Source organism: Mobula hypostoma, chromosome 3 (genome assembly GCF_963921235.1).
Source record: "Mobula hypostoma chromosome 3, sMobHyp1.1, whole genome shotgun sequence".
Classification (NCBI taxonomy): Eukaryota; Metazoa; Chordata; class Chondrichthyes; order Myliobatiformes; family Myliobatidae; genus Mobula; species Mobula hypostoma.
The window spans coordinates 47,879,500-47,895,790 of record NC_086099.1 but is presented as its reverse complement, the minus strand read 5'-3'; the positions used below and the strand labels follow the sequence as shown (position 1 = coordinate 47,895,790).

The 16,291-nt window shown below is 41.9% G+C and overlaps 1 protein-coding gene across 4 annotated transcripts in view; it reads right to left on the bottom strand.

Moving 5' to 3' along the window:
• ipo11 (importin 11) overlaps positions 1 to 16,291 on the bottom strand; it is a 430,673-nt gene that overhangs the window by 355,841 nt on the left and 58,541 nt on the right. For all 4 annotated transcript variants that reach the window (XM_063042993.1, XM_063042997.1, XM_063042994.1 and 1 more), the window contains exons 4-7: positions 14,567 to 14,667; positions 11,846 to 11,918; positions 11,042 to 11,245; positions 132 to 261 (exon numbers count right to left, since the gene is read on the bottom strand). In XM_063042993.1, coding sequence (XP_062899063.1) covers positions 132 to 261; positions 11,042 to 11,245; positions 11,846 to 11,918; positions 14,567 to 14,667 — 508 coding nt within the window. The remainder of the gene's footprint in view (positions 1 to 131; positions 262 to 11,041; positions 11,246 to 11,845; positions 11,919 to 14,566; positions 14,668 to 16,291) is intronic.

Here is a 16,291-nt window from a genome sequence, read left to right as displayed (position 1 = left end):
TTCATCACAATATAGATAGTTCAAAGAAAGTCACTCTAAATAATATGAGAATAAAAAATATTGTTATCATTAAAACAAGTCTTACATTTACATAAGTAAAAGTTTCCTTCAAGCTTATAAATATCAAATACCTTTCAATGAAAGCAAAGTTCTTTCTAAGGAATTGATGGCAGCTGTTTCTCCAATGCAGATCTGCTGCAAAAAGCTGTCAGTATGATGGTTCCATAGGGAACAAACAAAGCTGTAGATTCCAGAAGCCAACTGCAATAATGATAATAAATCTGCTTAGTTTATGATTTCTTACCATATAAATGGAGGGAAGAAAAAATATTACTTTTTAAAAACTACGAAGATTTACATGTCAAAAGTTAATTGCTGGAGTTCATATCACATTTGCATTTAGCACATCAAGTCCTACTTCATGAATCAGCAGTTGTTTTCAAATTCATCTTTCTTTTCTCACTAGCAATTTTTATGGACTGTCATTTTACAAGATTACCAGCTTGAACTAATGTGTATAATCAGAAATTACAGTAGACAACTGAAGAAAACCAGCAAAATCAAAAACAAATGATTAAAACTGTATAGTTAACAAATCATCATCATCAGGTACCATGCCCAGTTTGAGCTTTGACTGCCATAGCCCACACACTCCTGTTTCCGGTCAAGTGGATCAATTCATTGGTATTCATTTCCAGTTCTCTGGCTGCTGTCTCCATTATCATTTATCTTTGTCTTCCTCTTGCTTTCTTCCCTTCAATCTTTCCCATAATTACCCTGCATTCTAACTCCTCTTTCCTAATCACGTCCAATGAAGTTACGTTGCCTTTTCATGATCTCATACATTATTTCTCTTTTTGTGCTTGCTCTGTTCATGATATACTCGTTAAATATTCGTTTCGTCCATGATACTCTTTGCATCCTCCTCAAAAACCACATCTCTGCTGCTTCAATTCGTTTCCTCATGTTACTAGATATTGTCCAACATTGAGCCATATAACATAACTGGATAAATGTAACATTTCAGTACTCTGAGGCGGGTTGTCATGCCTAGTTTAGTATTGGTCAGTATACAGTTGACAAATAACAAAAATTAAACAAACTCCAACATGCCTTATATTACTGTCTCACATTTGATTTTTTGTGCCTCTCCCCACAAAGCCATGCTGACTTTCCATAGTAAGATCACGATCTTCCAAAAGCAAGTAAATCTTCTTCTTCAACATGAGGAATTCTGCAGATGCTGGAAATTCAAGCAACACCCATCAAAGTTGCTGGTGAACGCAGCAGGCCAGGCAGCATCTCCAGGAAGAGGTACAGTCAACGATATGGGCCGAGACCCTTCTTCTTCTTTTCTTCTCCAATAATTTCCCTTTCTCAATGCAAAGATCACCAGCCTAAAATTTCCTGGAGTCTCTGATGTCCTTCCTGAACAAAGGGCCAATACTGACTATTGTCCTATCTTCTGGGAACTCACCTGTGGCAAAAAAAAACTCAAAAGATTTCCAAGCAACACTCACAAAATGCTGGTGAACGCAGACCAGGCAGCATCTATAGGAAGAAGTACAGTCAACATTTCGGGTCGAGACCCTTCATCAGGACTAACTTAAAGAAGAGATAGTAAGAGATTTGAAAGTGGGAGGGGGAGGGGAGATCTGAAATGATAGGAGAAGACAGGAGGGGGAGAGATGAAGCTAACAGCTGGAAAGTTGATTGGCAAAAGGGACACAGAACTGGAAATAGGGGAGGATCATGGGACAGGAGGCCTAGGGAGAAAGAAAGGGGGAGGGGAGCCCAGAGGAAGATTGACAGCGGGCAAGAAATGATTGTGAGAGGGAGAGAGAGAGAAAAAAGAGGGAAAAAAAACAAACAAAAAGGGGGGGGACAATAAATAAAGGGATGGGGTAAGGAGAGGAGGGGCATTAACAGAAGTTAGAGAAATCAATGTTCATGCCATCAGGTTGGAGGCTACCCAGACAGAATATAAGGTGTTGTTCCTCCAACCTGAGTGTGGCTTCATCTTGACAGTAGAGGAGACCATGGAGGAACAACACCTTGTATTCCTTCTGGGTAGCCTCCAACCTGATGGCATGAACATTGATTTCTCTGACTTCCGTTAATGCCCCTCTTCCCCTTCTTACCCCATCCCTTATTTATTATTCCCCCCCACCTTTTTGTTCATTTTTTTTCTCTCTCTGTCCCTCTCACAATCACTCCTTACCTGCTCTCAATCTTCCTCTGGGCTCCCCTCCCCCTTTCTTTCTCCCTAGGTCTCCCATCCCATGATCCTCCCCCTTCTCCAGCTCTGTATCCCTTTTGCCAATCAACTTTCCAGCTCTTAGCTTCATCCCTCCCCCTCCTGTCTTCTCCTATCATTTCGGATCTCCCCCTCCCACTTTCAAATCTCTTACTACCTCTTCTTTCAGTTAGTCCTGATGAAGGGTCTCGGCCCAAAATGTCGACTGTACTTCTTCCTATAGATGCTGCCTGGCCCACTGCATTCCACCAGCATTTTGTGTGTGTTGCTTGAATTTCCAGCAACTGCAGATTTTCTCATGTTTGCATTTTCAAAGATTTCCACTTGGGTCTCAGTAATCTCCTCCCTAGCTTTCCTCCACAACTTGGGATGGATCCCCTCAGGCCCTGGGTCTCTAGCGACATTAGTGTTTCTCGGTACAAGCATAACCTCCTTCTTATTATCAACAAGCCATAGAATATGAACACACACCTCCCTGATATCATTATCCACATCCTTTTCCTTGGTGAATACTGATGTGGAGTACTCAAACAACCTCAGCCCCTTCCTCTACTTCCACACACTGCACTTGGATGAACCTACTTTTTGTCTATCCTTATCATAAACCACAAAGGATTCTGCAGATGCTGGAAATCCAGACTAACTTGCGCAAAATGCTTGAGGACCTCAGCAGATCATAAAGCATCTATGAAGAGGAATAGAGTTGACAATTCAGGCTAAGACCCGATGAAACATCTCAGCACAAAACATCAACTCTTTTTTTTATTCTTGTCCTGTTTCTTCTTATTCCTAATATACATCAAAAAATTTCTTGGCATTCCCATTAATCCTCGGATAAATAAAACTTGTCCTTCCATTTCTGCTTATCCTTGATAACCAAGTCAATGTTTTCTACGGCATGCACAGAAGTTAATCCTAGCATGGAAATTTTGTGACCCATTTCAGTCCTCCTAATTCCTCAAGCTCTTGCCTGCTTCCTTTTTAATTCCAGGAGGGCTGTGTCTAATTTCAGCTTCCTAAACCTTAAATATGCCTCCTTTCGCTCTTTGACAACTTGTACAACATCGCTTGTCATCCAAGGATCTTTGTTATCCTTACCTTTCACCCTCGCAGCAACATGCTAGTCCTGAACTCTAAGCAGCTAGCCTTTAAAAGACTCCCACATGGATTTACCCAGAAAGAGCAGTCTTCAGTTCTTGTCTAAAATTGTTGTAATTAATCTTCCCTCACAGTTAAAGCTCCTCCTTATCCACAACTATCTTAAGACTTGCAGTACTATTCCCAAAATGCTCCACTACTGAAAGTTCTGTCACCTGGCTCAGCTCATTCCCCAATACAAGGTATTGTACAGCTCCATCCCTATTGGGACCATTTATACGTAGTTTCAAAAACTCTCCTGGAGGCACCAAACAAATTTAGTCCACTCTAAGCCCATAGCACTAAGGGAGTCCCAGTCAATATTGGGCAAGTTAAAATTGCCCACTACAGCAAACCTGTTTTTAGATCTTTCCATGATCTGCCTGATATGTCTTCTCGAAATACATCTGCAACATCCTCCCTAATCAGCAAAGCAACTGGTATATGGTGGTTTCAACTGGAAATATCAGCACTTGTTTGCTTTATTTACTCTATAAATTCATCCAATTACTAGACTGTAAGAGTCGATGTGCAGTGTAAACAGGTCCTTTGGCCAAACTCACCCATGCTAACCACTATGTAAATTAGCCCCATATTCCAACAGCATATATGGTCCAGAACCCTCTAAACCAAGGTTTCTCAACTGGAGTTCCACGAGAGATCGTGATTAAAAGAAAATAAACATTGTTTATTGAACTCCACACAACACCTGATGCTACTGCCTGCAATGGTGGGCAGTGACCGAGCAGACCCGTTAACAACCTCTCAGCCCAGTATGGCAGTGTGCGTAGGAGTGCTCTATTGCACGGTAGGAAGGACTGTAAGCTGATGGTCAGTGCTCTATTGCATTGAGGGGAGGGCAGTAGGCTGATCACTGGTGAGCACATTATTGCTCAGAGCGGAGAATAGCAGGCTGCTAATTGGCGAGTGCTGTATTGCATGTAGGGGAGGTCAGCAGACTGATAATTGGTGAGCACTGAATTGCAAGGAGGGGAAGATGGTAGGCTGATGATAAGCACTATATTGCATGGAGGGAAATCAGTTGGCTGATAATTGGTGAGTGCTGTATTGCATGGAGGGGAGGATAATAGACTGGTAATTGGTGAGCGCTTTATCGCACTGAGAGGAGGACAGCAGGCTTATATTTGGTGTGCGCTGTATCGCATGGAGAGGAGGACGGCAGGCTAATGAGGAGCATGAAGTGCATTTTCCCAGCATTGAGTGGGCTTGTCCAACTTGGGCTGTGACATCAACCTCTCCCTCCCAAAATACCTCCCCCAACTTCCCATAACACACCACCGACTAACTTATGGGAGTGAACAAACTCTACAAGTGTACTAGAAAATTAGCGGGAAATTTTCATTCTAAAGACGTTCCAGTGTGGTGATTTTTGATGAGAAGGTGTGAGATAGAAGAGGAGGATTCTAGGCCTAGGCCTACAGACAATTCTGGTAAGGTTAATGTTGAAGAATTACAATCTTCTGAGTCATTTCACTGCACTAGTGCAACAAAGGATACAAAAAAGTCCTTTTTTTTAACAACACTATAAAAGTTTATTTACACAACAAATACACAAAGTACAAACATTAAGTATTTACAAGACAGTGAATAAATTCAAATTAAAATATGATTATTACTATCTATAAAACAGTTTCCTGGGGGCCTCACCGCTCCCGGAAATCCCTTATTGTACCTATTGTGATGACATGCATCCTCTCCAAAGACAGCCAAGCACAAACATATCCTCCGAAAAAGGGCAAGCAGTCGGCCGTGGCAGAGACTTTGACTTTCTGCCGCTTGGACCCGTGAATGGCCATCTTGGCCAGACCCAGAAGAAAGCCCACCAGTAGATCCTCCTCACTACCTACCCACTTCTGTACTGGGTGCCAGTATATAAGGAGCACGGTACTGAAGTGCAACCAGAACCTGAGCAGTAGCCCCTTCAGATACTCAAACAGGGGCTGCAACCTCTGTAAGCGTGGTACACTGACTCTTTCTGCCCAGAGAATGGACAGGTGGACAGAGTATCAGTGAACCTGCTGCACGGTACTGCTCTGTGCAACATCTTCCACCCCATGGTCCCCAATGTACAGGGCAAGAATCCCTGCATAATGAGATTTCCACTGGGGACATCCTCCATTGCCAGATGGTAAAACTGACCACTACAGCAAGTCTGGGTGGCAGATGAAGGCGAGGATGTGAAAGGTGTGCAAGAGCAGCCTGTACAAGAAAAGCTTTGGAGCATCACTGAAGGACACAGTGGGCATCCCCGTGAGATGGCTCACGTTATACAGGACCCTCTCCCACATGGTATCCCAAGACCTGGGTCCGACAAGCACTTCCAGTCCATCAGGTGGTGGTGCAGCTGGAATCCTTCCACTATGCCGAATTCCCAAAATACCCACTGTTATGTACCCCGTAACTGGGTTGCCAAACCAGCAGAAATGGACCATTAAGTTGGAGTCTGGATTACTGGAACTAAGAAAGTTTTATTAAAGAAATAAGCAACACAGTACTCTAATCAAAAGGATATAAATGCAACAGTTTAGCAATGATAAAACACACATGTACACAGAACTAGGATAATAGGATCAATCAAGCTCTATCGCAGTCTAGAGGTAAATGATCAGTTTCAAGTGACGCAAAGTTCAGTTCAATTGAGTTCAGTTCAGTTCACAGTAATCGCCGTTGTGCCGTTGGGGCGAGGAGAAGAGAGAGAGTGAAAGCGAATGAATATTCTAAACGGATTCCACACAGACCTCCGATATTCCTCGCAGTTAGCTTTCGGGCGAGCCCTTTGTAATGTCTTCTGAGGTCACCGACTGTGACCCCTCCGTTCCAGATACGATCGTTCTTCTACAGTGAACCCGGCACCAAGGCAAGGGCGGACACGCACACCAGGTTCCCGCCGACCCGTACCTTTCTACCCTGTGCGTCTATGGCTGGTCCCGCGACCAGACCTCAAAAACCCACCAACTTGTGGGGGCACACCGCTTTCAGGGTCTCGTTACCTCGTGGAGTCGTGTGTCTGTTGCCTTAGCGAACCTATCCCTTTTTATCCCCCTGCTGGGGTATCGCCTGTCCATCAAACTTCAAACAGTTCAGGGTTCAAAGCCACCGGTTTCTGACAATACTCGGAACCGTGTCTCCTTTTGGTAATCTCTCTCGTCTCTCTCTTATTAGCACCTTGCATGTTCCCCCATTGTCCTCTTATCGGCATCAATCTTCTGATAACTGGTTCTTTTGTCACACCACCATGACAGGATGGGGACCAGTCCCCCTTGCAGGTAGAGCACCGCGTCCCCACTGGCACAGGAGCACCATGTATAGATGAGACTGGACCCCATACCTTCTAAAGCTCTCAGAAAAAGTGATATAGTTCCCTCAAAGCAGCTCAGCTGATATGTCCGCTGGAAGCTGTATGTCCTCCTGCAGACAGTGTCCCTGGAAGAGAAAGTCTGATGCCAATGTATGCCATCTTGGAGCTTGTCGCTATACAGGTATCTCTGCAGGGTCCTAAGGCGGAGAGCCACCAGCTGGGTCCGCACACACACCAATGACTGAACATCCTCCACAATCAAAAGACTCTGGACCGCAACAGAGACCCAATGCCTCCTGTTGTCCTACAATAAGTCCACCAGTCTCTTCAGGGTCCTGGAGACAAAAGCAGTGGGCAGAACTAAAGTAATCAGCTGGTACCATATGTCTACAATGGCAGCTACTTATCAGCAGGTTTTACATGGACTGGTGATCCAAGTTGTCCTATTCCATCGCACCTAGTGGCAAACAACTTACAAATGTAGCAATGGCTCCAACAAAATTGAAAAGACACTTAACTACAAACCCAGCACGGATGACAGCTGGGATCAGAGGGGGAAGGGGGTTGGTATTGTCTGAGGGGAGGGAGGTTTGAGATGTTCAGGGATGGTGGAATGAGAGGAAAGTGGAGTCTCTGAGGGCCCAAGAGCTGGCGGTGGGACCTGAGAGAGAGGGGACTGTGGGGTGATGGTGGGCGAAGGGGAGACGGGGGTTCCAGCGGCAGCGCATGAAGACCCAGCCTGGAGGTCAAGGCCGGAGTTGGAGGTTGCACGGTCGGCACTTTGGAGGTGTCTGAGGTGATTGGAACCTGCATTGGTAGCGGTGGAGTCCAGGTTTGGAGTCTGCTCTGGAGTGTTACAGCCATCGAGGTCAGCAACAGGAATCGCAATCTGGAGACATCCAGACCTGTCGGCGTCGCAGTCAGCAGGTTCTGTGGTCTGTAGGTGGGCGATCTGGGGATCCTTGTAGGACATGAGAAAGTCAAAGAACCGGCAATTGAAAGCATAGAGGTGCAGCATAGAGGGTCCATTACAGGCGGCAGAGAGAAAATCCCAGAGTTGTGGTAGTGACTGGGATAGGGACACCAGGTATCTCCTTCATGGTGGAAAATGTGGTGGGAGAAGCAGTCAATTGAATGTGAGTACCTGGGGTCCTCGGAGGGTCCAAATCAAGAAGCTTGAATGCAAGTCTGGAAACCGCATGATACAAGCTGGCGACAAAGACATGTTCCCAGAAAGCTGCAGTAGCGGGTCTGGGTCATTACATAGTCAAAGAGTTAAGGCTGATTTATACTTGTGCAGTCGAGCTTGCACCGTAGCCTTCTCAAGTGGCTAATGCCATTGTGAGCATTTATACTTCTGTGTTGGTGTGTCTGCGTCGCTGTGCAATTCGCTCATCTCACGCATGCGCACACACCTGCCCATGCGAGGCTTCATGGTCATGGTAGTCTTTCTTGGGGTAAACAAGTTTAAAGCGAGCATCTTTTTTTGTAAAAGTGAAATGTGTCCTCCATAATTTCGGAGGTCTGTAAAGCTTTATGGAAAGCATTGCAGCCAGAGTTCCTTCCCTGCCCTTCAGTTGCCCAATGGGAAGCTATTGCAGCGAAGGAGGAAGTGCAATGCTACCAAGCGGAGCAATCACAGATGTTGCAGTCTGCGTTGCCACGACACGTAGTTACATTTTGGGAGAGGTGCGCAAAAGGCTACAGCGTAGGGATCCGCGTAGACGCAGTGTAGCGTTCACGGCTACGCCGTATCTATGACGTCTATTTGACACAGAAGTATAAATCAGCCTTTAGAGAGCAGCAGGGATCACAGCGGGGGAGCAGTAAGAGAGAGTTTCACTGAACTCCCGAAGGGAAGATTTAAACTTCTTCAGGGGAGGCATCCCTGGAAGAGACTTTGTAGAGTAGTAGTCAAATCACAAACAAGAGAAAATTTGCAAATGCTGGAAATCTGAGCAACACATTGCAAGATCATCCACTTTATTCCATACAAGCTTCACCTCAGTTTTTAGCCTAATTTGAAGACAGAGAATAAACCAATTATATAAATATGAAAGTATTATTGTGAAATGTTTACAGATTCAGTGATGGTAAAATTCTCTGCTCAGATTGTGACATTGTCAAGTGCTTAATGACAGCATTGCTGATAACATGATAGCTTGGCAAATGACGACTGAATTCATCCTATTTGCTATAGATAGGTCACATCTCAAAATAACACCTTTTTTCTCAAGATATAATTGGGAAAACTTTTTTGCATTGCTTCTACAATATTATGACATAAAAGTGGCAGGCAACAGTTAAATAGAATGTACTGCATTTTGCACTGATGCATTTTGATGGACCATTCACAGTTACACTTAAATTTGATGTGAACTATCATGTATCATTTATATTCATTATTTGAATCTGGTTCCTTTTCAAAGGGAAACTGCTACTTGAGAGTCCTTGTACTGCAGAAACAGCTCAAGAAATTATTGCTGTCTCAGGCATTATATTCAATGAGTGAACGAACACAGACACAATTACCACAAAAGAAGAGTGATAAGGAGATTTGATTTAAAAAACCACACTGAAAATACTGCACTTGTAATTCCTTCTGATGTTTACCAAGTAGGTGCAAAACAATGATTAGAAACTGGGTAGAAAAAAACAGTACAATTATTCATGAACATCAACTAGTAATACAGAAGTCAGAATAAAAAGAATCACTCTTAAAACTCAAGGTAAACAAATGAACTCCAACAACCAATGTGGTAGAAAATTACATTCTTTCAAGGATAAATCTTTCTATGCCATTATACTCAACAAAATTCAGGAGAGTACTATGGTATACTTTGAAGCACAATCCGATTTTACCAGAACAGATGTTAAACTTAGCAGTTACTTTCCACATTATAATGCAAATAGGAGCATTGTTACAGGCAGTATTTCATTTCACAGATCTCAAGAACGCATTGAACCATGTCACAAAATTTTTACCAAAGATTTTTTAAGGAAGTCATTAGCAATATCATGGATCTGTGCTTAAAAGCACAAAACTATGATCTCCTATCACAACCACAATCAGACCAAAATGTTTGGTGTCCACTACCCTTCTATGCATCATTAGCCAGAGGAAGTAGACAAGACAGGTACAATTGTAACATACATAGATACATACATAGAGGGAAGGGACTTGGAGGGTTATACACAGAATAGGGACAATTGGAACTAATAGGGAATATGCTGCTGTCAGCATGGACATATTTATTTTTTTCTATTTATTGAGATACAGTGCAGACCAGGCCCTTCTAGCCACACTGTCCAGCAATCCCCAACTTAACCCTGTCCTAATCTCTGGACAATTCACAGGGACCTATTAACCAACCAGTCTCTGCGCCTTTGGACTGCAGGAGGAAACTAAAGCACTCAGACATAACACATGCGGTCATGGGAATAAAATACAAACTTGTTACAAACAGCAGCGGGAATTGAACTCGTGTCCTAGTAATGTAAAGCATTGTGCTAACTATTAAGCTAAAGGGTCTGATAACGTAGTGTATCCATTTAACATCAAATGAGGTATTTTGTGGATCCATAAATAAAATAGAGACACAGGTGCAGAAATATGTCAGTTACGTCCACTGAATGTGCATACATAACATTCTGCACTGCCAATTTATTTCCACTGACTTCAACAGATGCATTTTTTTTCTGAAATGGAGCACAACACAGTCATCATTGCATACACATATTTAGTGCCAGCAAGTGAAGATAAATTCCAAAAGTAAAATCAGAAAATACTAGGAACACTCAATAAGGCAGCAGTATCTATGGGAAAAGAAACATTTAACTTCCAAGTTCTGAAATCCCTCATCAGACCTGGGAAAAAGGAATTTTATCCTCAGTACTTTCCAGAAAACATCCGCCAATTGATAACAAGTATAGATAATATGCAAATAGTTAACACGGATGAGTAAAAGAAGTATTTTGCATGATTCAATTGGAGTTGTGGGTGAGTGCACAAATTTACAAAAGGGTATCGATAGATTGTGAAAAAGCAAAACAGTAAGACTGAAGTTACTTACTGTGGATCAAGAAGAAATAAGAGTACTGTTTACATGGCAATAGGCCACCAAAAGATAGAGGGAAAAATTAGCTGTAGGGTAGGTCATGCAGTCCTTTGAGCTTGATCTGCAAGATCAAAGATATAAAACATCTCCCCAACCCCTTCTTTGATGCATCTAATCAACTGTTCTTTGTACTTGATCTAGTTAGAGATGCTCTTTACCAGGAGAGAATATCAACACAGCTTTTACTAATGATAGACGAAAAATACTTACTTCTTGAAAAAGCTTCTTATCAGCTACCAGTTTTTTGGATGCCAAAGTCTTGGTGACATGATAAAAAGCAAGTAATGCTCTATGCTGACGGAGATCATCATGTACTCTAACAGACTCCAGCAGTGTGGGAATCAGCTCTGGCCAGTTCCGGGGACAATCTAATCTGGCAACTTTAGCAATTAGTACTCCAATCTGGGTTGCAATCTGTAAAGAGACAAAATAAACAGGTTAAATAATTATTAAAGGGGAAGGACATTTAAATATTGAGGCAAAATAGGTCAGCTAACATTGGGATAGAGTCACCAAATCTCAGGGTTTCAGCAGCAGATGAACTGAAGCTGATGGAGTCCTGATCATGTGATGGTGGTGGAATAGGTAATTTTACATTTTACTGAAAATATTTTGCACTAAAATGTGAATCAAATTACTAAGTTACAAGTATGTATGCATTCTCACAAATCTGCACTTGTATAAACTAAAGCATGTACCTGTGTCACTACAGCTAAAGAATCTTATAATTTACATTTTTTCTCTTCCCCTGCTCCCCACGTATCCTAATACACTCATCTACAAGATATTAGATTGGACCACTTCTATGAACACATATTTCATAAATTAATCCACATTTTTTAAAGTTCACTATGCATTAATTTTTCTTGGAAATTATTACTGATAAATTAGTATTAGTAAACTAAATTATTTAACTAATTTTACTTCTTTTGCAAAACTAAGTCTTTCATGGGAGAGTAAAAAAAAGTCTTATTTTTCAAACAAAAATCCATGAGAATTTATTTCACTACCAACCTGATTCACTGGTTCATTAAAATTTGCAATGAGCCCTGCTCGCAAGGAGGATTTTTCTTCTTCTGACAAAGCACTACAAAGTATAAGAAAAGAGAAAATATATTCCCAATGTAATAAAGAATTATCCACATAAAAATTCATATAAGATTTAAGAGGAGAGATAAGATTGATGGTATTTACAAACAACATACGCTTGCACAAAATGTAATTGCGGAGACATTTGACAGGACTGTTAAGAAACTAATGATCTGGTGCCATCTGAATGGCAGACTTTCCAGACTAGTACGAGTACACAAATTCACTTTTAATCTTTATGTTATGGAATTATGTAATAAACTTTTCATTGAACTAGGTGAGTTCAGCATAAAATGAGGCCCTAGTGAATTTAAAAGTCGAGGAAAAAGGGCCTGAGGATACTTAAAAGTCCAGAAAAGTGTTCAAGTCAGTCTAAAAGGAGTGTGGGAACCAGGACCATAGTCATTTTAAATGGAACATGGGAAACAAGAACCCAGGGTCTAAAAAGAGTGCAGGAAATTAAAACAAGTAAGTCAGGTGCTGAAACAGCCAGGCTTAAAAATTGGATATCAATTTTCATGTTTTTACTGCATTGACAAGGTGATGCAATCTGACAGAAATAACTAAGAATCACTTCATCCTTCTGTTTTCTGACAATGTGATTTTGAAACGACTTCTGATGACTTAAAACATTTCATGCCACACCATTCTCTTTATTTTCAAGTGAAATGACCACAAAATATGAGTGCAATTTTTTTAAAATCAACACATGTAATAAGCCAATACAGTAAAACTCCAAAACAAACAAGAAAAAAATCTGCAGATGCTGGAAATCCTAGCAACACACACAAAATGCTGGAGGAACTTAGCAGGCCAGGCAGTATCTATGAAAAAGAGTAGACAGTCGACATTTTGGGCCAACCCCTTTTATCAATCCAGACTTCAGGTGCTGCCAGTGATCATATGAGTTTTCTAAGGGTGCTTAAGTGTTGGTATACATCACAAAAATGTGCTGGTAAGTTACTGTAAATTACTATTTTGCATAGATTAATGGCAAAAAGAACAGGATTAATGGGCATGTGACAGTCAGAAGTTGTTGCAGGAGTACAGAGAAATGAGAAAAAGAATGGGACTGAAGGATTTGCTCCCCTGGAAGTCGGCATGAATCAAGGTGGCCAAAACAGGCCCCTTTTACGTCATTATTTAGTACAAAAACCCACAAAAAACTCAGATGACCTTCTTTCCATTATAATAAGAAGTCAGAGCTTAGAAACAGGGATATACTATTACAATTGCACAGGGTACCGGTGACCCGCATCTGGGGAACCATGTAGAGTTTTAGTCCCTTATTTCAGAAAGAAAATATTAGCTTTGGAGGCAGTCCAGAAGAAACTCACTGGCTCATTCCTGTGATAAGGACTGTCCTATAATAAGTAGGTACAGAAATTAGGTCTATACTTTTCACAGCCTGGAAGGAATGATCGTAATGAAACGCAAGATCCTAAAGGGGCACAACAGAGTACACGTCGAGATGTTTGCCATTATTGGGAGAAACACAATGAGGGTAATGTAGTTACATATTGGGGACACTCACTTAAAGCTAAGATGCCTAGGAATTTCCATCCCAGGAGGTTGGTGGTACTTTGCAATATTCTGCCGCAAAAAAATGTGGGGGCTAAATCAGTACGGGTACTTGAAGAGGAATTTGATAAATTTTTGAAAGATCTGGAAATTGTTGGCTATGGGGAAATGACACAGAGGATATGAGACCTACAACATATTAGCTGTACACATATTGAATGGCAGGGCAGGCCAGAGCAGTGAAAATGACATGACAGGCTTATCTGATCAAGCTGCATTTGAAGTTTGTGAAAAAGATCAATGTTGGCCTAGACAATCTGTTGCGACACAAATAAAAGTTGCTGGTGAACGCAGCAGGCCAGGCAGCATCTCTAGGAAGAGGTACAGTCGACATTTTGGGCCGAACCCTCCGTCAGGACTAACTGAAGGAAAAGCTAGTAAGAGATTTGAAAGTGGGAGGGGGAGATCCAAAATGATAGGAGAAGACAGGAGGGGGAGGGATGGAGCCAAGAGCTGGACAGTTGATTGGCAAAAGAGATATGAGAGGATCATGGACAGGAGGCCCAGGGAGAAGGAAAAAGGGGAGGGGGGGAAAAACCCTGAGGATGGGCAAGGGGTATAGTGAGAGGGACAGAGGGAGAAAAAGGAGAGAGAGAAAAAGAATGTGTGTATATAAATAACGGATGGAGTATGAGGGGGAGGTGGGGCATTAGCGGAAGTTTGAGAAGTCAATGTTCATACCATCAAGTTGGAGGCTACCCAGACGGAACATAAGGTGTTGTTCCTCCAACATGAGTGTGGCTTCATCTTTACAGTAGAGGAGGCCGTGGATAGACATATCATAATGGGAATGGGATGTGGAATTAAAATGTATGGCCACTGGGAGATCCTGCTTTCTCTGGCGGACAGAGCGTCGGTGTTCAGCGAAACGATCTCCCAGTCTGCGTCGGGTCTTGCACTACAGGAACTGCAATTGCTTTTTGCTCTCTTAACAAAAGGTTTGCCATGTTATTTATCTCAAAATGTAATTATTCTACTGTTGGCAGCCATGTCTTCAGATGATTAGGCTGATGAACCTGCAGATAAAACAAAATTAACAAGATACATACAATTCAAACTACTTACTGTGGAGCAATGCGCCGCCAATAACGATCAATTCCATTTTTGAAGTACAGCACCGCAAGCCACCGTACATTTACGTCTAGAGTATGATTGGTAAAGATATTCTGTAAAAGCAAATATATTAACTTAGCTGAATACTTGTGAGCAGACTTTTTGGAATTATGTAAATTAGCCTGGCTAGATAATGCATATAACAACAGAAATGCATTCTTCCTCAAGTCTAACTACTTACACAGTTTTTAAATTTTCCATTTATTCAGTGGCCATCAAATTGGATTCAGAAACCAAACCATAATGCTTGCTGATTGTTTCAATGGTTTGTGAATCTGATGAATTAATTCCAAAAGTGAAATTGAGCCTTCCTGGAACTGACAATCAACATCCAATTTTACAAATGTTACATTGAAAAACTAAGCAAACCCTGCAGATACAAAACAAATAAAAACAGAAAATAATGCTAAAGCAAATCAGACATCTTTTGCAGTAAAAGTTACCATACTTACACAGAAGTAAAAGATATTATAGCATTTTTCCCAAACTGGGGTCCTACGACCACTCGGTTAATGTGGAGGTCCATAGCAAAAAAAAGGTTTGGAACCCCTTCATTAGAGATTAATAGCTTTTCAGAACGGAATGCTGCTCTTCCAATTCAAGTGTTCATGGGTCAGATATTCCCTGAAGTGAGGATGCTACATTTTCATAAAGACATTTCAAGAACATCCTTCAAACATTATCCTAGCAACATCATGCCACGGTAGTCCAACAAGAATCCATACCTCTGGAGTGTGGGGTCGCATACAAATAATGTGGTCAGGCCACAGAAATGGACAAGGGTAATTAGAACACCATTACTAGTGAAATTGGCATGCAAGAGGATTTGTCTCTCCTTCGAGAAGAATTGAATAATTTAGCAAAGGGAGAGCAGATAGCATCTCCTCTGTGCTTTGAGGTGCCTCCTGCCGATAGTTCTCATCTTCAAGACATAGGAAAGCAAGTATTTACTTTCCAGGAGACCATGAGTTTACAGTTTCAAACTACAATTTACCCATTGGTAAATTGGGAGATGGAAGTTCGTGGTTAATACCATCAGTGATTATCTGCCTGAAGTGACAGGTGACATGTAAAACATGGAACATGATCCACATTTCCGAGAATCTCATTGTTCAGCTTTATCATCAGGGTGTGGTCTTGTATCAACAAGCAGCAATAAATTAGGATTTGACTGCAACTCCTAACTTATCCTCATCCATTGCCTCAATATAAAGCATTTTTCAATCCCATTCACTAGTTATGAAGTGGGAATCTTGCCTGACTTCTCCCCTTCTTAACCAAAACCAGATTTGGATTGACTCAGTCAGCTCAAAAAATTATTGGTAGGTGTCTTAAGGCCAATTTATACTTCTGCATCAAATCTACGGGTAGGTACGGCGTAGCCATGCACCCTACGCCATAGCCTGATGGGCACCTCCCCAAAAATGTAACTATGCATCACGGCGACACAGACCGCAACAACTGTGATTGGTCCACGTGGGGGCATCACATTTCCTCCTACACTGCAATAGCTTCCCATTGGGCGACTGAAGGGCAGGGAAGGAAGTCTGGCTGCAATGCTTTCCATAAAGCTTTACAGACCTCCGAAATTATGGAGGACCCTGTGCTTGACACCAGTTTGTAGCTAGCTGCTACGGCCTGTTGACTTCTACCTGAAGCTAAAACTCGAATGGTGAT